This window comes from Dreissena polymorpha, chromosome 7 (genome assembly GCF_020536995.1).
Source record: "Dreissena polymorpha isolate Duluth1 chromosome 7, UMN_Dpol_1.0, whole genome shotgun sequence".
NCBI classification, from domain to species: Eukaryota; Metazoa; Mollusca; class Bivalvia; order Myida; family Dreissenidae; genus Dreissena; species Dreissena polymorpha.
Genome location: NC_068361.1, coordinates 64,647,719 through 64,675,615, shown reverse-complemented (window position 1 = coordinate 64,675,615; position 27,897 = coordinate 64,647,719). Strand labels below are relative to the sequence as shown.

Below are 27,897 nucleotides of genomic sequence, written 5' to 3'. Positions count from 1 at the left end.
TCAGATTTTTAAATTATATATTTGTTGCCATAGCAACCCGAATTCTAGATGTAGGAACAAAATGAAATGATGTGCATAATCTCCATTTAAGTCCCCTCCGGTTTCACCGGTAGGGGACAATAATAACGAATACAAAACTAACCTTGAAACTTGAAACTAATTCACTGTCTTAAACAAAGTTTTCTTAAAAAAATTAGAAAACAATTGCCACAATTGCACTACACATGAATGGAAACATTACCAGTTATTATACAACAAAAGCACGATTCAAGGACATTTCTTGTACTGTTCATGTCTTTTGAACAGTTCTTGAATTATTTTGCAGGGGAATGCTAGATTAATGTCCATTAATATAATACTTATTGGAATGCTTGCAGTGTCAGTTTTGAAATGCCAAAATTTGGTAGGTGTAAGTTTGAATCCTGCTGGAGTGACATATGGAAAAAAAATTGACAGCAAAAAATCCCTGATTTAAGTAACAAGTAACAATTGTCAGTGTATTAATATAATAATGGTTTCCATTTAGTTTTTTATACATGCCATTTGACCATTTTTTCATATATCATATCACAGCTAACATTACATAGCACATTTAAGGCTTGCAAATGTAATATTGGTATATTATTTGCAAACTTTACAATAAGCCACATGGTGCATGGTACATCCTTTCAAAGGGTAACAATGTCTAAATACTATGCACATATACATGTATCTGGAGGCATATGTTTATAAAAGCAAACGCTTTGTATCTCTCCCACATAATTATTTCATATCTGCTAAATATTTACTGATAGTTTATTTTACTGTTAAAATGCATTAATGTGTTATTATATACATCCACAAGAAAATATTTGTTTTACGTAATGTAATGAATGTGTGTAAAGTATTTTCACAGACTGCACAAGCTAATCTAGGACAACACTTTTCGCACATGCATTAACCCTTTGCATGCTGGGAAATTTGTCGTCTGCTAAAATGTTGTCTGCTAAATTTCTAAAATTAGCATTTTCTTTGATTTTTTTTCAAAGAATACTATCAGAATAGCAAACAGTTTGGATCCTGATGAGACGCCACGTTTTGTGGCGTCTCATCTGGATCCAAACTGTTTGCAAAGGCCTTTAAATTCCGGTTCCAGCGCTCAAAGGGTTAAGCCCAGTATCCCAAGAAGAAGGCTCAAATGTTCATAATGGTTCGCACTTGCATTTTCGCAGATGGTACATTATAAACTCACGATGAAATCAATGTTCAAGCGAAAATGAAGAAGTTCTTTGATGCAGGGCTCAAAATAATCACTTGTACAATAGCTCAATTAAAGTCAAAACTAAGTACAATAGCTCAATTAAAGTCAAAACTAAGATTTGGTAGTAAGAGTTTTTTGCTGCTAGCAAAAACATACTTAAAATCCCAGTTATACATTGTAACCTGTTATTTTCAAAATTATCATAAATTCCAGTCAGCTTTATCTTGAGAATGAGGCAAGTAAACGGTCATTCATGTCAAATGAAGGGCTAACATAATAACACTTGCTGATGAACATAAAATATATTACAATTAATGTTATGTAAGTGTATTTTAAGCAGTTATAAGTGGAATCTTCTTGATAAAAGCTGTCCTAAAACAGCCTGCTTAAGGACTATTCTTCCATTTAGATAGTGTAATGTAGATTTTGTATCGGTCAACTTATATCATTACCTGAGAAAGACATTTGAAGTTAAACATCGATAGAAGTTTAAAAGTACAGGTAAACAATTAAAGCTTAACATTTATAAATTACAACAAGAAATGTGACAATGCCATAAAATTATTTTAAACAATTTACAAATTAATTTTGCTAAATTTAATTACCATTCAAGTATGTCGTTAGAATGTTCACACAAAATTACAGCAAAAAACCTCCACCCAAACTAGTTGTTGAGTTGAAACATGGATTTTCTTATTTTATATTTCTAAATGAAATTGCAAATGAAAGTGAGTATTTATTAGTTAGAAAATCAGTCACTTGCAAAAATTTGCCATTAACAATCCGTTAAATTTGAGGTCTGAAGTAGTCACATTTTTTTGCGTAATACATTTTTTAACCAACTATAACTTACCTGGACCTAGTATTCCCACTAAACGATCGTCAAGATCCCGACTAAACCAGCGACGATGCATTTCTTGTCGAATTTAAGTCACACTTTTAAATTCATATTCAATATGCATAAATTTGGTTGCACACACTTTAAACTTTACCATATAACATCACATCTAATTTTACTACATTAGAACTTTTGCTGATTTATGAGCCAACATTTCTGTCATCTCATATACAATAAAATGTTGCATCTATCTCAGTTATCAACTCTCTCCGAATAGCTGTTAAAATTAATTGTTCATGCATATAAATTTCACTGAGTCACATAAAGCCTCATATTAATTCGCGGCTTACATCTCAATAAATGCTTATGGGTATACATATAGTGCAGCAAATTGTAACTTGAGAAGAAATTTATTTCAAGGAGCCTTGCTCTGTGAAAATGGGGTTTAAAGCATGTGCCAATTGTGCTGTCCCAGATTAGCCTGCGCACAGGCTTTTTGTGCCAGATTAGCCTGCGCAGCACAGGCTTCTCATGGAAGACACTCTCTGTTTTTATGATAGTCTTTGTTTGAAAAAAGTCTCTTCTTAGCGAAATCAAGTATAGGTGGAAAGTGTCATCCCTGATTAGCCTGTGCAAACTGCACTGTTTTTGCCAGCTAATCTGGGAAACACTTTACACATATGATGACTTAAACCCCATTTTCTTTGAAGCATGTAAGTACTGCATTTTAATGGATCACACATATATAGGATTTTATGTAGAAGTAAATAGTGTATTTATATTCTACAAATTTATACTATAACAATTTTAAGTTTTATTTACAAAAATGAATCACATTAAATTGAACTGAATGAACCAAACTCAGGTTACACTTGTTACCATTTTCATATGTTATAAAATTCATGAAAATAAATATAATCCCATAATGTTATAACTCTTTAACACAGCAACTCATTTCATAAAAAAGTCCGCTGAACATTATCCCAAAACTTAAACTGTGTTCATCGTTTTCATAAACAATGATTTTTTCAAGTCAATAAAGAAAAACAAGTATAAACAAATCGTGCTTTGTAATTTCAATGAACCGAACTAAAAACCAATTCATAACAATGAAAGTTCAAAAGACAATAAAACTGTTGAAAATCAGTAGACTCTTAAATATAAAATTTACTTTTAGGAAACTGTACACCATTGAAGAGCTATGAGCAGTTCTTTTCTGCCTGTGTTTTCAAATGAAAACAACAATAGAAATACATTCTTTCTAAATGGTTTGAATTTATTTTAGGGGTCTTTTATTTCATCAGGTGACAGCTGTTTGGATAAACTAGTCCTGTTTGTTTGATTGTATTTCCAAAATCAATGTTTGAGAAGTAAAAAGATATTATTTGTTACCAGTAAATAACTTTCTTATTCTGCAACAAGATTTTAAGAATAATAACTTTTTTTATCACATATCATAGACAAGGATAAAAGCCACATTTACCGAAGTTTACAAACTGATTTAAGATTGAAATGGAAATTTTTACGACCGCAGACATACCGCGAATTTATTACATAGTAATAACGGTACTTAATATTTAATATACCTTGTATATGAGAATAAATTTCCATATCTGTACATTTTGGGTACATAATTTAACAACATATTTTTTTATAGTATTTTTAGATAATAATTTAAGAAATATTTTAATATATTAATTATTGAGCACATTAACATTTGTCGTCATAACTGCAGTATTTTTCCATCTCAACTTAATTTCACACGAGAATATCCTTTTCAGGTCAGTGGGGACAGTTCAATCTCATCTCTCATTATAATATACTTATAATTGTTTTGTAAAGGCAGAAAAGTTTGAATATTTCTTATTTATACTTTGTTATAATTATAATGTTATTGAGCTGTGCCATGTAAAAATGGGTCTTATGCAATATGCAGCCAATGTATCGCCAGACCAGCCTACGCAATTGCAACACTCTCTGCTATTAAGACAGGCAAGGCTTTCTTGTCTCATTAGCAGACAGGGAATCCCCTGACCATTTTTACTGCACATATGGCATAAGACCCATTTTTGCATATTGCATGTTTGCATGATGCAGGTCTTATCTAGCAATCAATTGCTATTATAATTTTGATCCCTTATTAATTGTGAGTCTTTGAAAGAACTAAAATAAAACAATAAAACGAAATAAAACTAGAGCTTTGTCACAGACATGACGAATACCCCCACATGAAGAGCGGATGAAAAGTACTTGAAATATTAATAGGGAACACCATGCTGAATGTTTAAAACGCACTAAGTGACCTAGTGACCTAGTTTTTGGCCCAGCATGGTCCATGTTTGAACATGGCCTAGAGATCATCTTGATAAAACTTTTGACCAAGTTTGGTGAAGATTGAATGATAACTACTTGAATTAGAGAGCGGACAACATTCTGAATGTTTAAAGTGACCGGCCGTGACCTAGTTTTTGACCCGGCATGACCCATATTCAAACATGACCTAGACATCATCTAGATACAACATCTGACCAAGTTTGGTGAAGATCGGATGAAAAAAGTTCAACAAGTTCACTCTCATATACCCCCCTAAACTTCGTTTGTGTGGTATAATTATTATGTTCACTCCATTGCTCATCAACCATCACATGATACTAACATGGTCTCCCATGATTTAGCAATGGTCAATACCACAAGCTAAACAATAAGTACTGGATACAACCATATCACACACTAAAAAAATTTGCAATAAATATTAATTAGTCTCCGCCAATCAAGCCTTAATAAAATCGATCACATTTAAGTGCATAGTCTTCATAATACAAACATTTCTTACCCATATTGAAGTGCTGCAGGGTGTTTTCTTTTATACTCTCCAGTGCCTCATATCCCCAGCGGCGGTCAAACTCGCGTTTACCCTCGTCCAATCGAATGACAGGAAGGCGAACAAGGCCTGGCAAATCTTCGAAATTCTAGAGAACAGGAGAAAATTACAGTGTTTCACATGAGTCGATAATGGCAAAATCTATTATGAGTAAAAGATCATTATTTTATGTGTACAGCGCTCTTGGGAAACTGTGCTCAGTGCATGCGCATCTCATCCCAGATTATGCTGCACAGACCACAGGAGGGAAGCCCATATTTACTTATTATTTTTTTATATATACTTTTATAGTCCATAATAGTCTGTATTATAGCATATATAAAAAAAGCCAAAAAAAAATATGGGCTTCCCTCCTGTGGCGCAGACTGAACAGGCTAATCTGTGATATAGAGAATAATAGGTTGGTGATGTGGATGGAGAATGGTTATCTGGCAAGTCGGAGGAAGTTATCGGGTGAGCCGAATGTGAACCCGATAAGATCCTCCGACGAGCCAGATAACCATTCTCCATCCACGTCACCAACCTATTATTCTATTTACCTGTCACATTTACAATATTTGTTGAAATGTTTCTAAAATATATAGTTTTCCAGTATTTTGTGTTTAAATATTTAAACGCCGTAGCAAAAACATTGTGATGTCACGTCATGCAAAACGCTAAGGCTAGCTTCCGTCTTGTTAAACAACACAGAAATCGAGTCAATCGTTATTAATTCAAGACACAAAGACGAAATTATGCTGTTAAAATAATAAATTTTTAAACAAACAGTACTTTACACGTATGTTTTAATTTTTTTAAATGAAAACAAGTATATTTTTTAAATAGAAAATAGTACAGGCGTGCGCATGCGCCGACAGCAACTGACGGATATTTGAGGTCACATGGTCATCTAGCCTAATATCTTTTGGGATATTAGGTTACCTGGTTATCGGGCTGATTTAAAGGCATGTGACAGGATGATATACTTTACATACATTAAGCTCAGTTTTCCCAGAGTGTGTTTCATTTATATTTTTCATAATGAAATCAGAAAGTGTATATATTGAGGGTTTAACAACAGATTGTTATTTTGTCTTCATTTATGTTATTATGAAAACAACATGTATGCTAAAATTTTACAAAAATGATGTTTTAATTGTATCACTGTATTTATTAAGCATCATCCACTTAAACAGAAAACAATGACCCAACTAAGAAAGATAACTGCATGCAGTCATTTGAAAAAAATATTAATAGTTCTGAAACAGTTGTTTCCCTTTATATAAAATGATTAAATTAAATACCTTTGTTTGTAAATTCAAGTTTTAAAGGCTTAATTTCCAACCCTTAGCTTGTGATGAGCAGCAAACAGCATAAAACCTGAACAGACTGCAAGTTACTCACAGGTTATTCTGGTTTAATGCTGTATGCACATAGCCATTTTCACTTTGCTTTTGAGAGGGAAAGGTTTATAGATTTGTGAATACCTCACTATTGATAGGCTGCATAATTTTCCCACCATTGACATGCAAAATCTATTTTGTTGTTATTTTCATAAAAGGTCGATACGTCAGCGTGTTCATGTTAGCAACAATGGAATAATGCAGAGTTTGTTATTTTTGGGATATGTGTTAAAACATTCACATTAAAACAAGGAACACAAAAACTGTTCTGCAATTAGCTACAGATTTTGATAGACATACTCAGAACAAAAATGCAATGATTAAGCTTTTTACTAGCATTTTTTCCCCAGATAGCCAAGAAAGTTCTATGGTCACATTGGATTATTTCGTTAGTACACTTTGCTTTTGACAAACTAACTATTGTTGCTATGTTAGGCTAGATACATGCAGAGCTCCAGATAAGGTTTTGTGAAATTCTTAAATTACTACCAGATTTTCAAAAAGAATTCTTTACTCTGAAATTTTATTCTTAACGTTACTACTAAAATTTGGAAATAATTCTTAACTTTTCTAAATGACCTAAAAATAAATAATAATGGTTATTTTCATGCAAAAAATCAAAATAAACATACTAGCAACTTTATTTATACTAGTTCAACAGTGTCTATTCAGTATTATACAATTTTATTTTTCAAATACCTTCATATGCCCAAACTGTGCTTACATTGCATGCCTTCGATGAATTTTTACATATTTCACAATTAAAACGGGTCTCCCCTTCAATCTTTTCAACGATTAGCCACGGGAATTGTCCCTTCCACTTGTTCAATGTTTTTTTGTTTATGTTTGGAACCGTCGTGTTGCGTTTTTTTTAGTTTTTCCGACTGTGTCGGCAACTGAACATACAACATCGTATAAGATCTTTTCTATAATGTCTTTCTTAACATTCAACTTCGGCTCACTTTGCATACAATATGTTAAAAGCGTGTTTTTGCACGTTTTGCAGTTTTTTAGGACGCTCTCTGGGTGCCGCCATTGTTTTTTGACAGATAGACTGTACACACCGCTTTCATTGGAAAAAAAAAGCGCTTTGTTTAACAAACCCGATAACCATTCTATATAAGCACTGAAAAGATCTTTAATACGCGAAAAGAACTCAATAAAATTCGAAACGAACCGATGTAAAAATAATATTCGTAACTTGATTTTGTAATTCTTAATGGTACGACAAGATTTTAAAATAAATATGTAACGGACTTGAAAATAATTCGTAATTACGAAAATACGACCCTTATCTGGAGCTCTGTACATGTATAATTGACCAGATCAAATGTCAATAAGAAAGACACTGTTTGATGAAAGTACCAAGGTTTAATGAATGTACTAATGTCCTTGCTGATAAAAGTTTAATTTAAGAACATATTACTAGCAAAACATTTTGGATGATCATTGCTCAATTATTATTCAATATTTAAAAGACCAATGTTTAAAAAAAATTAAACTCAGCCAACTAGCTTAGTTAAAAGGTGCTAGTTCAATACGCGGCCTGCCACATAATTTGTATGGGGATATTACATGAAATATTTCTAGGTCCATTCTTCCTCTACTGGCATTTAATTTGCAGAGGGAAACAAGAGCTGTGTTTGTGAAACACAATGCCCCCTACTGTGCTTTGAAGCCATATATTTGAACTTTGACCTTGAAGGATGACCTTGACCTTTCACCACTCAAAATGTGCAGCTCCATGAGATTCACATGCATGCCAAATATCAAGTTGCTATCCTCAATATTGCAAAAGTTATAACCAAGGTTAAAGTTTTGGGACGGACACACAGTCAACACATACAATGACAGACAGGCCAAAAACAATATACCCCCGATCATGCGATCCAGGGGCATAAAAATAGTATTCTGCTAACACAAACGTACAGAGTCAGCTAACACCAAGGTACAGAGAATGGGCGAGCAGTTTACCTGACTGCCATGATACTTCTACACTGCAACTGTATTATATTACGGCAGTCATATGGCGATGTACTGGTAATCCAGCTTACACAACAAAAGTGTTAGAAGGTTAGTTCACCGCTGTTGTATGACTAAAATACTGTTAAAAATGACCAAAAAACCCAAACCCAAGGAATCAAACAATCAGACCTTTTCAGAGCGATGACATGTGAAGGTTTTCAGGTCCTGACGAAGGATGCAGAAGTAGGGTTCAAACATCGGCACAGATGGAATCCCATCCTTCATTTGTCTCTCTACTTCATCACCCAAAACATCTGCAAATCAAAGCAAAATTCTTTAAGTAACATAAATACTAAAAATCAACAAATATTAAGCAAACTATTTAATAAAAAACAGTCCAACCTCTCTTAAGCAGCTAGTCAAGGGAAACGGCCAAATTGGCTGCTTAAGCGGGGTGGCCTATTAAGAGAGGGTTGGGTCATAGGGTGTCTGGAGTTGATGAGTGCATGGCCAACTGTTCAATTTTTGTATAACAAAATGGTAAATATGTGTACATATACTAAACAATGTATAGACTTAAAATAATTTTATTTCTTCCTTTCTAAAATCAGCTATAAAATAAAATAAAATTTTCATTCAAAAAAATAATATTCATCTTTCTAATTATCATCAATATCACCATCAGAATCAAGTCAATGAAAAAGAATCATTCTCATGATTCATTGTTTACACAATGCGCGTTGTATGGCCCCAATGCACTTAAGATGGGAACAGTTGTGAATCAGTTATGCGTGAATAACTCCCGTGTCACTATCAATCAATAATTTAATTGGTTTATTGCAGTGTTATGGCTTTGTTATACCTACCGCACGAATTGGTCCCGACAGTGATCTCCTCCACGATAAAATCCTGGCCAGTTACTTAAGAGACTGATAATAGCAACCGGGTGTAATCCTACTGGCAATCGTGCTTTTCATGCATAAATTATAAAAACATTTTTTCGCCGCGTAAGGGTTTTATCAAAATTAGTAGATTGGAATCATTGTAAATATAAAACAAATATAAATGCTTTGTTAAATTCCTAAATGAGAATACTGTTATCCGAAACACACTCCCAATTGTATTATGTTAACGAGACGTTTACAAATTCTAGCATAAAAAAGTCCTCATGTATTTCCTTTGTCCTGACAAAAGCGCGCGAAAATTATGCACCATTGTTCAAATTGTCGCGGGAAAAGCGTGCGTGTATTGATTTTTGGATAAAAAACTTTGTAGCACAGAGAACATGTAGATCAGTTGATTTCGGCTAAATGTTTCGTTGTTCTTTTTAACTTTTAATTTGCTTAAAATTGTCATAATGTGTGCTTGAAATAGTATGATTCAACAACTACTAATAATAAATTATAAATTAAGAATCTCTTTTCCAGTAATAATAGGTGATATTCGCACATGCGGAAACAAAAAAATCAAACGGTCGCATATTGCTTTTAACCCGATAACCCCATAATCCGCCGCTAATTAATTGCAATTTGCAAACTGGCTGTCAAAATGTTTATAACACATTACGCTTCAGTACTGCAGTGCCTAAACCGCAGACTGAAAGTAAGTATCAATTGTATCACTGTTGCGTCGGTGTAATTTTGGCAATGTACATGACTGACTTACTCGCGCAAGACCACTCATATGGGGGAAATTTAACATTTGGGATGCAAAATTGCTGGCCGCTGGCCGGAGAAACGGGGTTACCGCTTAATAGGGGTGCATTATATAGTGTTTATCGACGGTCGCGGCACAGACCGGCCACCTACATGGGGCCACCGGCAATGAGGGGTGAACGGAAGTAGGGGTTGGACTGTAAAGTTAACCTGAGACTGGCTTCAGGTAGAGTTGGAAGATCCTGTTCATGAGAACTAGGTCATCGTGCTAAAGAAGCTGCCAGAAGCCAATATGCCGTTCGCTCCTAAATACTCGGATATTGTAGCCAGAAATTAACATGGAATATATATTGTGACACACAAAATTAAAACAAGCATTTTTATTGTGTTACCAGACCACATCTAACATTTAAATTTTGGCTATTGCTATAAGGAACATTGATTTGTTATGTGTTAACTTTATTTTTCGAAATATTATACAAAATATTAGTTTATTTTGAGTGTTAATGGGCTTTTTTAATGTTCTCCAATCTCACAAGAGTCTGCCTCTTGCTAACAAAAGTATGTCTTCTCAGTAGTGGCTAAGCTTTATTCCTTCTTTAGCATTAAGGGCCTTAAAAAGGCCCCATCCCCAGAGTGAATTTCTTTAAAATGATGCAATTTTCCTGAAATGTAAAGCTTACTTTGGGAAATGTTTCCTCTCTCAGTTTTGTCGATGATTTTGTCCCAAAATTGGAAAGCCCCGAATCAATGAAAAAAGCCCCCCCCCCCCCCCCCCCCCAGATGCTACATGTTGTATTATCATAATCTTTGAATAAAAATTACACAATTACATTTTCACCATTTTTATTTCATAGTTTAAAAAAGAGGTTATTGTTCAACAACTTTGTTATATTCTCTTAATAGAAATTCTTATGTGTAAAAGGGCTATAAATTAAGCCATTTTTAACAAAAGTTGTTAAAAATTGATAATGCCAAACCTCTTATCCTGACAAATCATGAATTTTGAATGCTGTATATTGAAAATTAGTAAAAGAACTTCACAGGACAAGCATGTCCACAGACAGACGCTTAAACAGCATTTTTATCATTTCTATGTATCATATAAGAACCTCAACAACTTGAAATATAGAAGCAAAATAATAAAACTATTGGTAAGGATCACACATATTCTTCAATATTTCTTAAACCCCAAAGATAAAGCTTGATATTTAAAAGAGCGATTTAATTATATCTGTATTACAAGCTCTACCAATCAATAGCTGATAAACAATCGTCAAATAATCAATAACTGTTAGAACCGTGTTTATTTCTGTCTTCACCATTCCATTTGATCAAACTTCTATCCTATACAAACAGGGGAATTAACTGCGCATTAAATTTACATTAAACGTAATGCAATATAAATCCATTTGAAGTATTTGACTTAGTAACCCCAGTGTAAACAATGCTGATAAGATTTTCACATGTTTTCGTTTACAAGGAGTAAACATTGGTCATCTTCTCAAAGATAAACATGAAGCTGTAAATAAAACCCTAAATCTTTGTTTACATATTCACAAGATTTGGTGGTGTAATCTTTAGGAACAGTAAAGCTTAAATTGGTGGATTTGTGAGATAGTTAAATAAATCCCAGGACAATATTTCTGTCTGCATACTATAATGTATGTCCCTTTATCACTCAGATACCCCTTTGGGTGTTGAAACCACTTAGATACGTATTTTGATATTTTGACGCATTTGTAGCCCCTTAGAGAATAAAATTTCATTTAAGACCTTTTTTTGCTAGATTCAAGTTTTAAAGGATTCATTTCCATTCCTTAGATACTGATGAGCAGCAAACAGCATAAAAACCTGAACAGACTGCGAGTTACTCGCAGGCTGTTCTGATATATGCTGTTTGCACATAGCCATTTTCACTTTGTTTCTAATGGGTAAAGGGTTTATTTCTTTTTAAAAATCTTAGTAAATTGAAGGCATACAAGTTTAAAAGGCTTCATTTAACACCTTAATGTACTGATGAACAGCAAACAGCATAAAACCTGCACAGCCTGCAGGTTACTGCAGAATGCTCTCAGGTGTTTGCATATAGCCATTTTCACTTTTGCTTCTGAGTGGGAATAAGGGATAGCTCTCTCTATAAATGTAATAATATATGAGCCTGGCTCGTATAATGATAAAAACAGAACTTTCCAAATTATTCAATCGTTTTGCGTTTGTAGAGCTTTATAATTTTTAGCTTTTTAAATCATGATCAAATGCACATATCTGGATATTTAAGAGCATAGTTAATATTCAGTATTACTTTTTCCTTGCAAAAAACATGACTACAACAAACATGTGCAAATCTGAAACCATTTTTGTTTCATTTTTTTCAATTTACCATAACATTAGCAGATTAATTTAAACTATAAAAACAGTGCAAGGAAAAAACTTGATTAAGATTCTTTGTTTTGATCCAGTAGGGATAATGTGATGCATTGTCCAATTTTATTTGTTATTTTTCTCAAGTTTTTCAGTACCTGCAAAATGTATTATTCCCCCCCCCCCTCTCCACGGTTCCCACATGCTGGCCTTCTTCAAATTTTAAGTTAAAATAACATAATTAGGTCATTTATTGAAAGCTGAGTTATTGTATGTTTACTCAGAACTTGTACATTAGAAAAGAAGTATATTAACCCTTTGCATGCTGGGAAATTTGTCGTCTGCTAAAATGTCGTCTGCAGAATTTCTAAAATTAGCATTTTCTTCGATTTTTTTCAAAGAATACTATCAGAATAGCAAACAGTTTGGATCCTGATGAGACGCCACGTTATGTGGCGTCTCATCTGGATCCAAACTGTTTGCAAAGGCCTTTTAAATTCGGTTCCAGCACTCAAAGGGTTAATATTCAAAGGGTAGAGACCATCAAACATGTGTGCTACTTGCCTACACTTAATAAACAAGTAAGTATAATATAATTGATACCTCATTAATGGTGCTCAATATTGTGAATATTACTTCAATAAATACAATTCTCTATCATTCATTCAACAAAATGTATGTTCTGGGCGAAATTGGAAAGACACTGCTTTACATTTAAGTTGAGTCAATTACTTTAAAGTGTTTGGGATACATTATTTGTTCTGTTTACACGCTCATTTTTTAAATAAAGTGTTTTTTGCAAAATGATTTTTTGCAGCACTTATTTAGTGGACCCTCAGACATTGCTCTTTAATAAATTACTCTACAATTTCAAAACAGTTGAATTTCATCTGAAATCTATGAGTGTGCGTAAATCTGGTGACATATTACACATGATTTTACAACCAGATGACTTAAGGCCCTGAGTACCATAAAACCTGGCAGACAATTGTGACAAGTCAAGGGATCATAACATCTCGTTATTAATTGGTAAATTGGCATGTACAGGGATATAGTCAATGATTTCAATAAATAGGTTAAAGATTACGCAGTTGAAAATATATGGCAATAAGGAAATACTTAGATAAAAGTTTTTTGTATAGTATCTTTTCCAGTATGGTATTTTGCCTATTAGAGCCAATAATGAACATTAGATTGCTTTTGTAAATTACTAGTTGTTCTTTCTTTTGCACAGACTAAGACCATTATGAAAGTACATAGCCCGGCTACTTTTGTGTCAACCCTTCTTTGCCGACAGGAAATGTTGGATTAGTGTTTCATTCAAATTCATTGACAAAAACTCAAACACTGTCTCAACCTTGTCTGGAAAGCAAATAAATCATTGACTAAAAAGCAATATTAGCTTCAAATCCTCAAAATAGCTCTTATCACCTTGGCAACATTTAACATCCTTGTAATGTGCAAACACGGAAAGCTTGTAACCAATTAAGTCATTGACATAATTTTATGATATGTTTCCTTCACTTTAAATTTCCTTTTTTGCTTTTAAAGATGTCTGCTATAAATAAAAACATGCAAAACAGCTTGTCTTTAAAATCCGTATTGTGAATTTTTATTAAGCTTTTGAAATCTTTCCTGTAAATAAGTGGTGTGTATATATTTCAAGCACTGTAGAAGACAATACTGTACTCTATGAAACACCCTATTATAATGCTGATAAAATCATTCATAATTCCTCTTGGAATAATTGCTTCCAACAGAAATGTTCACCCTTTCCCGGGTCCAATAAATGTGTCCAAATTTAGAGGGAGGTTTAAGGGGGGGGGGGGGGGGGGTCACAGGGAGTTGGGGTATGAGTTGGTGAATGTTAAATTTGTGATTATTAAAAAGTGCAATAAAGTACAAACAAGAGTTCCGCGGTCGGAGATGACCGCATTGAAGCCGGATTTTTGATTTAAATGACAGGAAAGTACCTTTCGTTTTTTTGTCAATGCAATACTTAAATTACTGAAATATTGTTCAAAGGTCAAAATGAAATGTAAGTACTTTTCAAGGCATGAGCAAACCTTGTGTTATGTTTTGAATGCATGCATATACATGAACAACAATAACATTTAAGGTCACAAATATGAACTTGAATTGACAATTAGGAAAGTTTGATCTCAATTTTTTTATTAGCAAATTAGTAACATATTGTTTGAAGTTTCCATCAATTTCATTATCAAATGTAAGAAAATAAACTTAGATGAAATAATACTATTTATTGTTTTGCTTTCACATACCTACACAGAAATCCAGACAGCTTTATGATCACTCCAAAAGGTTTCTATCACACCAGTTCTAGCAGTGACCTTGACCTTAGAATGAATGACCTTGAAATGACCAGTGGTCATCTAAGTGTGCTTGCAAACCTTCATGTCAAGTTTGAAGACTCTATGTCCAAGCATACCAAAGTTATAACAATTTTAACATTTTAACATTTAAGGTCACAGTGACCTTGACCTTCAAATGAATGACATTGAAATGACCAGTGGTCATCTTCTAGTACTGGCCAATCTTTATTTCAAGTTTGAAGACTCTAGGTACAAGCATACCAAAGTTATAACATGAAATAAGAACTTTAACATTTTTACATTCAAGGTCACAGTGACCTTGACCTTCAAATGAATGACCTTGAAATGTCCAGTGGTTACTTACTAGTTCTGGCCAACCTTCATGTCAAGTTTCAAGACTCTAGGTCCAAGCATACCAAAGTTATAACAACTTTAACATTTTTACATTCAAGGTCACAGTGACCTTGACCTTCAAATGAATGACCTTGAAATGTCCAGTGGTTACTTACTAGTTCTGGCCAACCTTCATGTCAAGTTTCAAGACTCTAGGTCCAAGCATACCAAAGTTATAACAACTTTAACATTTTTATATTGAAGGTCACAGTGACCTTCACCTTCAAATGAATGACCTTGAAATGACCAGTGGTCATCTGTTAATCCTGGCCAACCTTCATGTCAAGTTTGAAGACTCTAGGTCCAAGCATACCAAAGTTATACCATGAAATAAGAACTTTAACATTTTTACATTCAAGGTCACAGTGACCTTGACCTTCAAATGAATGACCTTGAAATGACCAGTGGTTACTAACTAGTTATGGCCAACCTTCTTGTCAAGTTTCAAGACTCTAGGTCCAAGCATACCAAAGTTATAACAACTTTAACATTTTTTATATTGAAGGTCACAGTGACCTTGACCTTCAAATGAATGACCTTGAAATGACCAGTGGTCATCTGTTAATCCTGGCCAACCTTCATGTCAAGTTTGAAGACTCTAGGTCCAAGCATACCAAAGTTATACCATGAAATAAGAACTTTAACATTTTCGAGCACGCCGCCACCCCCCGCCACCCCGCCACCCCGCCACCCCCCCGCCACCCCGCCACCCCCGCCCCGCCCGCCCGCCCGACAACATCAATCTATAAGCCGAGATTTTTTCGAAAAAAATCCGGCTAATAAAAACAATTGCTGTTTATCGCTTAACAGATACTTTAAACTATCAAATCAATAATTATGTGTTGTCATAATTTAGAGTGTAATTAACACAAGATTAAAGACATGTTAGTCAGCAATAAAGGCACAGCAGCAACTGTCAAATCAACAAATATAACGGTATGTTGTAATCTATTCATGTGAACTTATGGAGTAACTGTTTCATTTAGCGCAAAAACTGCATATCATAAAACTTAATTTTGAAAGACCATTTGCATTGAGAAATGAGAAATGTCAAATTATGTGCGACACCAGATATACGGTTACACATGGCCATAATACAATGATTACACATTTACAGCTTATGTTTATGATACCAGCATAAACACAGAGACAGGTTATCCCATCACTATTACACTAATTGATGTTTCCTGGGTGTCATTTATGACAACCATTTTGACACGCCCCATTAGCTCCGATACATGCCTGTCACATTAAAGGCGCTTGGTCAAACACTGTTGACAATCTGATCAAAAAGCGCAGGTGGGGTGCACCAACAAATAACAAATGAAAAATGATTTTTAATCACACCTGTTGTAAGCGCATGTCATGTAATTGTTGAACACCTATGATAATTGTTTATTTTGTATCTACAGAATAAATTATTGTTGAATACAAGTATGTTTTCTTTTGAGACTTATGAAACCCGTAAATAAAAGACAGGGGTGCAGAAATATTTAATAATTGAATTATTCACATGTCAAAAGCAAGTTGATTACAAAATTCTATTTGTTCATAAACAAGTATTACACATCCATATTTCTAAATTGTCTGGTAGTTGTAAGCTTGACTTATTTTGCAAACAATTCAACATTTAATACCAAAAATATGAAGATACCGTAATTACTCTATGTTTTCGGACACTCTAAGTTTTCGGACACCCCCTTTTTAAGCCAAAATAATTATTTTTCGTGACTCTTAATTTTCGGACACACGAGTTTTCGTCCGTAATTAATGTCTCTAAGTTTTCGGACAGCATATTTTACAGCGTAATTGTACCAAATTTCGGTCCTGTTTTCGATATCTAATGACACTTCGATCATGGGGTTTTACAACCAGATTAACATCATAAAACATGGCAGGTGCATGCCTGAGGGCAACGGACCATAACATATGCGTTATTGGGTAAATAACCTTGTAAACCGGTATTAAACAATGGTTTCGCCCGATAGCATAAGCGTTTTGACAATTACCAGGGGTAGTGCCAATTAACAGTTCCATTATCTACCGCAATGATACTACCCCATCTCAGTAAAATTACTGTGACAAATACTAAACGCTTCGAAGTGTGATGCACCCTATTGCAAGTTTTACGAACAATGGAAGGTGTTAGACAACAAATATCGGAAATGAACAAAGAATTCATATTTTGCTTTTGTATTGCGTTAATTACAGGTTCATACTAGCGTGCATTGGTACATCGCATGCTCATCTTTGAACTCGTTGGTCAAAGTACAACCTTGTAGTAACTTTCTGTCACATAAATGAAGCATTTAAAATAATTTAAAATGCAGTGCAAACATATATAACTGTAATTTATACTTTGCGGCATGGTATTTTACAAGCGCGTGCTATTACCGGTAGTCGTTGATACAATTGACGCTATTTTCGGACACTTCAATTTTCGACTCTAAGTTTTCGGACACCTGTATTCTGTGAATATTTTTCGTATCTAAGTTTTCGGACACGAAAAGAAATAATTATTTTTACATGTCCGAAAACATAGAGTAATTACGGTAATGCAGACATTTCTAAAATTAGTTCCAAATCATTGTCAGATCTGACCATTAGACTGAGTCATATTAAAATGTTATATTGTTCCAATCGTAAGATTTATTCTTGACGTTCCAAAAGACCTTGTCAGTCAAATCTAAATGAACTCAAGTGTGTAATTGAGTAAAGTTCAAACATATTTCAATTAGTGCACCGTAAAGATTTTTTACCTTTACCAATGTTATCTATTGTGACGCAATTAATCCATTAATTAATGTGCACATTAAATATGCAGGTAGAAAATACAATCATTTATTGCATCATGAATTTATTTCAAATTTAGTTTGGATAATTTCATTGTCATCTTTCACATGCATGTAAATGACAAGGCATTAAGTTTGAGTCAACAGAATTACTTTGCCTTGAAACCAAAAGTGCTTGGTTAAATGAAATTCTTGGCTGTTTTGGAGAAAGTTTAAATAAATATTGCAAAACAGCATAACCAAACTGCGATACAATATACAGCTTGAATGTATTAAAATATACCAGTACACAGGGTACTGTATTTTATGTGACCCAAAGCAAGGAATCATGAACTTAATCCTGACCTGTGACTGGGCTATACCCCATACAAGTATACATGTACATTCCCTTAACGTATTTAAATGCCAGGTACTTTTATGTACAATATATATATATATATATAACAATGCTTCTCAACACAGCTTCTAGTTTCTGAGAAGAAACAATTTTACTATTTTAAGCAACGCTCAACTTGATTGTGGTCCAAACCAACCGAAATTCAGTTCGGAGTTAGGTATAACAAGAGATGTGTTTGTCAGAAACACAATGCCCCCTACTGTGCCGCTTTGATTTTTTTTTACCTTTGACCTTGAAGGATGACCTTGACCTTTCACCACTCAAAATGTGCAGCTCCATGAGAAACACATGCATGCCAAATGTTTTTGGACAGACAGACTGACCGACATATCAACTGCTATATGCCACCCTACCGGGGGCATAATAAAATATCTACCGGGTATTTTGTGTGCAGTTTAGTAATACATATCTAAATTTATTATCAATTGACTTTACTATTGATGCAATTTGTTATCATCTGCCAATTGCATAGTAAAAACATAAATTTGATAAGCCTCTTTGAAACATGCAACAGTGTTCAATGGGACAATATATTAATAAGTTTACAACATTTTCAAAAGCACTGTCTTTTTAAGTTACAAGTTTTTCAATTCTGAAACTCGGTATTAGACTAGTCTTTAATGATAGTAAAACTGAGTAGAACATTAGAATAGGTACTGTCTTTACAAATACCAATTGTTCACTTTATTTTGCTGTGCTGTCTCAGAGCAAGCTGCATAAACAGAGCATTGGTCTGGGAAAACTGGGCTCAATTCATTTGGAAATAAGTGTCATGTCAGACAAGCCAGTTAACTCTTTCAGTGCGGGAACCGAATTTTAAAGGCCTTTGCAAACAGTTTGGATCCAGATGAGACGCCACAGAACGTGGCGTCTCATCAGGATCCAAACTGTTTGCTATTCTGATAGTATTCTTTGAAAAAATTTCGAAGAAAATGCTAATTTTAGAAATTCAGCAGATGACATTTTAGCAGACAACAAATTTCCCAGCATGCAAAGGGTTAAGTCGCTCAGGCTAATCAGTGAATCAATTTTGGCTATAAGTGATTTCTTGTAAACAAAAAATTCCAAAAAGGTGAAAAGTGTCGTAACTGATTAGCCTGTGCAGTTTCCCAGGGAAATCTTGATTGACACTTTAAGCACATGAATTAAGCCCTGAGTTTTCCCGCAACATAGCTCATATTAAAATGAGTTCAGGATCATTATAGAGAGTGCACTGTCTTTTGAAAGACCTGTTATTCATGTATTATTTGCTGTTATTTTCTTTAGCCAGCGCCATTAACTAAACAAAATAATAAATGGGAGAATATTTTGATGTTAATTTGTCAACCCTTATCCTGCAGTGTATCTGTTACCTTATCAAGGTGAGAACTTAATAACTCATTTAGTTACAGCCAGTGTGTACTTGATTCATCAATTTGCAGTTACTGTGATAAACAATGCGTCACATTGACGCTGAAATTCTGCAATCATGATGCATTAATTCATTCATTTATTTTCTTATCAGTTGTGTTTGACAATAAATTTCCTTTCAGTACGATATTACATGTATATATCATCCAGCAATTGCCGGTAATTACATAGAGGTTTTGGAACACAAAACTTTAACCCTTTATATCTTTGTTTGTGAGTTTCATCAAGATTGGTCAATGAGATTATGGTTATGCACTACAAATCACAGATTCTAGGTTCGCTATTTTTTGGGCGTAGCTGTGTACGCCAGCTTTTCACCTACGCCTGACCTTTGTATACGACCCATCAATTTGAATATAATATTTCCAGCCAGTAGGCCTGAAACTTTTCGCAGTAGAAAATATGCAATCTACAAACAGATTTCACATAAACATTAATATGTTATTTCATCAATTTTCTTTTTTGGGGAAGTATAGGGTATGAATAGGGATACTGTGAGTTCGTTTAGCAACGATGTTTACTACGTATTCAGCATGAAACAATTGTATCTCTAATGATAAGGTTTGAGAGATAGAGCAGTTTCACACTCAATTCTCGACATCAATTAACAGAGTGTGTGACCCTTTATATTTAGAAGAATGTCAGCGCCATAGCGTTTGTACTTAAAGACTGTGTTCTTATATTTGGTAATTACTACGATATTGCATTCTGTGAACTCATAAATTTTAGATCATATAAGTATTGTTGTTCAGTTTAAACCTGAAATACGCTTTAACGAAAATACTTAAATATTGTTTTCGAAATTGACCGTTACACACGTTAATGTTTAAAGCTTTAAAACAAGCCCTTGTTCTGAGCAGTGGAATTGTTACTTCACTTTAATACATTGCATTCCAACCCGACAGGTATCAAGATCAGTTTGTGGTCAGTAACAGAAATTGTTATATAAACGCTATCGCGTAAACTATGTGCACTTAAAGTTTATTTTGATCAGAAAGATAATTAATAAAGATATTTGGCGATATTATTATGGTACGTCAATCATTATAGATTTTTAATGTGTTTTCAACAATTGCATGATAAGGACCCATTTTGATTAATTTAATTAGAAATATTTATCCATTTAGACAAATTTATTAAGCATTATAGCACGATGATTCACGATACTATTAATAATGGAATCAAATAAAATTTGAGTGTTTCTGGCTGACATATATGCTTTCATTTATTTTCATGCTTCTTGTGTTTTTCTATTCTGTTAATATAAATATCTGAGTAATAATATCTAATAAAGCAAAATACTAGCCACAAAATCTGGCACAACACCCCGTAATTGATTTGTGTGTGATGCAGCTAAAGAACTGCGCAGAAAAAAGGCATTGCTTTTTTTGATCCCATAGATATAACTTTTGATCGTTCATAAACACGCACCACAATCAACGCCGTATATCTTTTTAAAAGATGTATTACTGGTCTATTTTAGCTAACAGTTACCTAGCCCCAAATGGCCCCAATTCCAATCCCATGCTAGATGTTCATCTAAGCTATCTACACGCACAATTTTGGAGCAATATCTCTATCCAAAATCAGGATACCGAGTTGAAAATGTATTTTTCGTTTGTCAGAAACAGCGACTTTGACTTTGATCTGACATGCCCAAAATACAATTCCTAGCTGGATCTCTTAGCAAGCATAATAAATTATTATTTAATGTTTCACATAGATTCGTCTATAAAATCTTAAGTATTTTTAAGAAACCACCATTTTGATGCCACCATGCAGGCAGCCTACTTGCATCCGTCTGCAATATCCCTCGACCTAATGTACCTAAAATTTAAATTATTCCAAAGAATGAAAGCATCAATTTCTGTAAATTTGTCCCAGCTTAATTGCAAAACTCAATGAAATACCATGCCAACAACTTTTTGAATTTTTCAACAAATGACTGTTTCAACTTTCCATTTTTACCATGGGGACATAGTTTGACACTTGAGTAAAACCTGTGAAATTCCCCACCCCACTGTGATGGGAGACATATTGTTAACAGCAAGGATGTGAAAAAGTAAATCACTGTATCACCAGGAGACAGGAAAACATCAATGAAACTTATCATGACCAGGTTTTTTATCTGATCCAGTTGATGTCAACATACCTCCAGGGCAGATCTTGTCAGACAAATTAAATACTTTTCACTCACACATAAACAGACTGATAAAAATGATGTTTTGTGGTGTAAGTGGTGTCTTATGCAGTAGACATTGGTAAGGACATTACAGCAATCTGATTGTTAAAATGACAAATGAACCGCCCTCTCTGAATCCCTTACCACTTAAATATGTATTTTCACACCTTTGTTGTCCCTTAGAAAGTTAATTTTTATTAAAGGCCTAAATTCTTACTAGATTTAAATTTGAAGGGCTTCATTAATAGTCCAATCCTTAGATACTGATGAGCAGCAAAACAGCTGTTCTGGTTTTATGCTGGTTGCAAAAGCAATTTTCAATTACTAATCTTATGGGGGAAAGGGTTACATACGCCTGTTTTCTTAGAGAGCGGCTCAAAAAGACTGTACTTTACTTATTTTAGAAAGTATGATAAAACACAATAATTTCATTATTATGCTCAAATATGAAACACGAACAGACATTCATATTTCCAAAAACTCTATTTCAAGTCACAAGAGTTTTATTTTTTAAACCATTTTAATACAATTGTGTGTATGTGCCTTAAAGACAATGAGAAAATATTTGTTATTTCAATCCTCTAAGTTTTGTCACTAAAACCTCTGAAGGTGCATAAATATTTTTAACCCTTTCCCAGTTTGAAGCAAAGTGAAAATTGCTATGTAGAAACAGTATAAAACCAGAACAGCCTGCGAGTATTTCTCACAGAATGTTCTGGTTTTATGCTGTTTGCTGCTCATCAGTAGCAAAGGGATGGAAATAAAGCCTTTAAAACTTGAATTTAGTAAGGTAGGTCTTAAATTAAACTAAACTTTCTAAAGGACTACAAATGTGTAAAAATACGTATCTTATAAGTGGTAAAGGGTAAAACTATCATCTCTATATCAACTCCAATGGTTCAGCTGATTATGTTTATAATTAGACTGATTTTTTGTTTAACAAAACATTAACCTGTACAATAATTATTCTCTTTGCAAAAGCTGTATTCAACATTAATCTTTGTAATATGACATTTAAAATTCACATTTTCCTCAAAGCTAATTGTCAGTTACCTTAAAAAAAAACAGTCAACAACCATGCAGCTTTAAGGCATTTTTTATGATTAAAAAAAAACAGTCGACAACTATGTAGCTTTAAGGCATTTTTTATGAATACAAATATGCAATTAGCATGTGTTTCCTTCAGAATTAAAAACAATTTAAATCATTTACAAATTGATTCACAATATCGCAACGCCCATCAAGTTTGAGCAATGAGTCGGAAAATTGTGCGTATTTAAAACTATTTAAAACCGACCAAACGAAGCGAGGCATTATGAGAAGAGATATGTCTGTCTAAAACAGATATGAAAACTTTTAAACGTGGAAATTTAATAGCTAATGTCAGATTTTATTTCCTAATTAGATAAGTTTGTCAATGTGGAGGCACTGAAGTTAACGAGTATGAAACAAGCAGTGCAAGAAACACATTGAGTACACCCTGTGAGCCAAGTACATAAATTTTGGAGCAAGTAATTTGAGATGTTCATGATTGATAAATTAATATGATTGTATTTTTATTGCACTGATGCATTTTGAGTATGTTTTGTTAACTCATATGAAAATGGTCAATTTTATTGCGTTCTTCTGATGTTTCAATGAAAAATTTGAATTGATAAATTAGCATAAAACACCAAATGTAGATGCGAAAAGTAATTTCCAAGGTAATCAATTATAATTGATGAATAGTTTTAAAAGAAAACACAATTTATGTTTCTGTTGTAAACATATTTCAATGACTTGCATGCAGTCTCAAGTTAAAAGTAATATTTGAATCATTTGTAGGGCCCAAATCCCTGCACCTATATTTTTTCCCTAGAATTACCCCCAATTACCCCTCCCACCCCCACCCCCACCCCGCCTACAAGCAAACACAGACTTTTTTACTTTAAGTTGATCTATGTTAACAAATTTGAAATGCAAACATTGATATATTTTTTAAAGCACAGGTGGTTAGCGTATGGCTTATATAATGATATTAATTAGTGAAAACGTCATTTTGAATGATACATAATCAAATTATAACGAAAAATAAACTTTTCTGAAAAAATAATTTTACTATCAAATATATATATTACAAGGTATTCAACTCAAAATCACCGGAAAACGGGGTGCATCGCTTTGAACAGCCATAACTTCATCAATTTTGCAGCGATTTTTAGGAACTCTGAGGTCTTATTCAATGCAGAAATAAATTTCCTTTCCTTTCCTTTAACCAATAACAATAACTGGTAAATCAGTTAAATTATTTTTTTAACACATTTTATTATTATTTTTCATTAAATTTTACATAATTTTTTATCAATATGATAAAATGTTTCCCCTGCGAAATGTTCATGAGTTCATGAATTTTTCACGAATAGTCAGTAAACAGAAAATGAGCCACGTCTGTGAAATGTTCTTGAAATTTTAGTTCATGAACTGTTCATGAACACTAATGGCATGAAGTGTTCATGAAATATTCTTGAAACCTAATGGCATGAAGTGTTCATGAACTATTCTTGAACCCTTATGGCATGAAGTGTTCAGGAACTATTCTTCAACCATTATGGCATGAAATGTTCATGAACTATTCATGAACATCAATGGCATGAAGTGTTCTTGAACAGTTCATGAACAACACAATTCTTGAAAAATTATTCAGGGTTTTGCTGTTCATGAACAGTTCATGAACATTTTTCTTCTATTTTTCAATGGCTTATTTTCTGTTCACAGACTGTCAGTGAATAGTTCATGAACCATAGTTCTTCAAGAGTTCATGAACTGAGATGGCATGAAGTGCTCATGAACTATTCATGACCAAGAGTTTGTCAATTTATGCAAAGGTTATCATAAGTGTTACCAAAGCTCAACAAACAGGACAGGGTAAGAAGAAACAAGTCTTGTATTAGCACTTAACATATTGAAAGCAACATATAACAATAATTTAAATATAACTGAGATACAAGTGGTTTGATAATACTCTTTAAATTTCATAATACAACTTTGCACTATATGTTCATGAATAATTCATGTATTGAAAAGATTTTGAATAGTCTCATTTTCAGTTCAAGAATCATTTACTAATCAATGGTTTCCCTGAAATGGTTACACTTACAGTGCCAAAGAACTTGAAATGGAACCAATGGCTGATCAGTTCAGCCGGTAATTTATTAAAGACTTACATTTTCAAATATAACATAAACCATGTGCCTTCCGTTTCAACTTCCTGTGCACACAATATTCTTCCATTGTAAAAACAGCAATGCAATGTACATGTTTGAGTTCTTAATATCATCTTAAACTGTTCTTGAAATAAGATGTCCTTAAAACATTCTTAAACTTGTCTTTTAAGTCTTCCAAGAACAATGACAGATCCTTTTAAGAACATATTGGATTCTTAAAAACTCCATCATATGTTCAAAAACATTGTGTAGACCTGTTTAAGAACATCAGAAGGAAACATGTTGTTCAAAAAAGTTCTTAAAGTGTTCAAGAATAGTTTAAGAAAAATTCAAGAACAGGAAAGGTCCTTAAAAAGTTATTGAACTGTTCCTGAAGGCAGTTCTTGAATAGTTCTTGAACAGTTCTTGTACAAATGTTCTAAAAATGCTCTAGAACAGGTCAAGAACTCTTACTTACAGTGGTGAAAATACTATGCATATTCATACTAACTTCACAGGTTTCACAAATCTACAAGATTTGTATGCTAGACATTTCAATTTTACTTTTAAAAATATTTATGAAACATCTAGCACAAAGGAATTCATGAATTATTCATGATGGATCCTCAAAGTCTGTCTCAGAAAGTCATCGGAAATAATTGTTCATGAAATGTTCATTACTAAGTATTTATGGTTAGATGAAGAACTGTTCATGAACTTTTGAAGTGTTCAACAAAAATTCATAAACTGTTCATGAACGTGTCTTAAGAACAGTTCATGTCCAAAAGTTCATGAACCAAGATCATGAACTTTTTGAGAATGGTTCATGAACAATTCCTGATTGGCTTGAAGTGTTCATGAAATCATGAACAACATTTCGCCAAGGTTGTAAACAATACTGCAAAACATAAATCAATAAATTAACATACTTTTTAAGCCAATTTATAAATATTTGGGATTGTCATGAAAGAAATCATACAATCTTCTCTACTATGGTAACCATGGTAACATATGGCATAAGATTAGCTACATTTTATTCCCAAATGCCAACATTTATTATTTGGTGTAACAGATGACGCATAACCATTAATCCTTTAGCGCCCAGGGGGCTGTTTCATCAAAGATCGTACGACAATCTTAATTTACGACCAAATTTTGGAGACTGAAAATACGAAAGCTATTCATCAATATGCATTCAAAATATTAACCATATGTGAGAAAACAATGAAATGAATAGATATACGGAAAAATAATAGAATTATTCTTTGGTGTTTAGTTAAAATGCTTCTTAAATGAAATATGTCTCGTATTCCAATTTTGTCATACGATCGTTGATGAAACGGACCCCAGACATCTATGTCACTGCTACATTCAAAGCAATCATTACTGTAATCTGAATTAATCCCAATCGACCGGTGTTCACTGAGTAAGAGCTATATATATATTATCACCACATCTTATAAAGTTTATGATGTTATCAAATTATATAGTTCTTGCAGCAGCATTTATTTAATGACACTTACAGATGACATTTTGTTTTAATGAGAACTTAAGCTTTGGACAAGATCTAAATTTCATGCTGGACAGTCCTAGTTTCACTGGGGTATTCTTTGAACTTTATTGTGATGATGATTCAGAATACTGTCCAATATGATACTGTATAAATCATGATGATCATCCTCCTCCTCCTCCTCCTCCTCATGAATTGAAAGAATACCATTGTACCTGATGGACCCTTACACATGATGTGATTTCTCTATGAATGGGTTAATTACTGGGTGAAACAAATAATTATTCAAGGGGCAATAAACCCCTGAAACACAACCGAGCAGAAAAACATGACAAAATGCCTGTGTAAGGAATCAGTCTGCACATAGACCTTGTGATCATGAGTTCCTGTTAAGACACATAAATGTAACATTAATAAGAATTGTCATATTATTAATCAAAAGACAATAACTGCCTGAAAAATTATTGTAAGGGAACAACCAGAAAGTTACAATATACATGTATGCATGTCCAACCAATAGGGATGCTGCTTTGGAAGTGTCATTAAAATTATATCATAATTATTCAAGATCAAACAACCAAAGACAAAGGGCAAAATCAATAGAGCGGAACACTGCCTCACAATAGTTATATTTGCATGTCCTCCCTGAATGCAAAGTGCATACAAACTTTGATAAAATTTTGATCATTAAACAAATCCATTAGAAAATGACATATTTATCATTAAAACTTTAAAAGTCAATGGTGACCATCAGAATTATTTGACTCGGGAATGACCTGCCAAGGCTCGGGCAAAGTCTGTCCTTTAACCCTTAAATACCACTTAGAGTATTTTTATGCATTTGTTCAACAAATTTTGTTGTCCCTTAGATAGGTAATTTTAATTTAAGACCTTTCTTACTAAATTCAAGTTTTAAAGGCTTCATTTCCAACCCTTAGTTTAACTGATGAGCAGCAAACAGCATTAAAAACCTGCAACTCCCAGTCTGTTCTTGTTTTATGTTGGTTGCAAAAGCCATTTTAACTTTGCTTCTTATGGAAGAAAGGGATGAACCTGGTGCATATTAAATCTCATCAAATCTGGTGTCTGAAATCTTGCGCAGAAAAGTGTGACTGACAAAATAACAAAAACATAACTGACACATATTTATCTCATGCTGTACTGTAAATCTTTTGGGGAAAATAAAATGTAAATAAATCATGATAGCCATATCTTTCACGTGTTTACATTATGCCAATTTTCTCCATTGACTTAAAATGTTAGCTTTAAATTAAAACCTTGTTAGTTACAAACACTTTCAGACACTATCAATAACTAATTGTTGTAATAGTTCATAGTACCTGACAGAGTTACTTAATGTATACTAAGAAACA

General features: G+C 33.4%; 1 protein-coding gene and 1 long non-coding RNA gene across 5 annotated transcripts in view; one reads left to right on the top strand and one right to left on the bottom strand.

Annotated features, from left to right (window-relative positions):
* Positions 1 to 5,208, top strand: part of LOC127839301 (uncharacterized) — a 50,665-nt gene extending 45,457 nt beyond the window's left edge. The window contains exon 3 of the long non-coding RNA XR_008030282.1: positions 4,955 to 5,208. This is a non-coding gene — a long non-coding RNA (uncharacterized LOC127839301). The remainder of the gene's footprint in view (positions 1 to 4,954) is intronic.
* LOC127839296 (disabled homolog 2-interacting protein-like) overlaps positions 1 to 27,897 on the bottom strand; it is a 210,017-nt gene that overhangs the window by 167,005 nt on the left and 15,115 nt on the right. For all 4 annotated transcript variants that reach the window (XM_052367574.1, XM_052367575.1, XM_052367572.1 and 1 more), the window contains exons 2-3: positions 8,496 to 8,620; positions 4,912 to 5,047 (exon numbers count right to left, since the gene is read on the bottom strand). In XM_052367574.1, coding sequence (XP_052223534.1) covers positions 4,912 to 5,047; positions 8,496 to 8,591 — 232 coding nt within the window. In that variant the 5' untranslated portion in view covers positions 8,592 to 8,620. The remainder of the gene's footprint in view (positions 1 to 4,911; positions 5,048 to 8,495; positions 8,621 to 27,897) is intronic.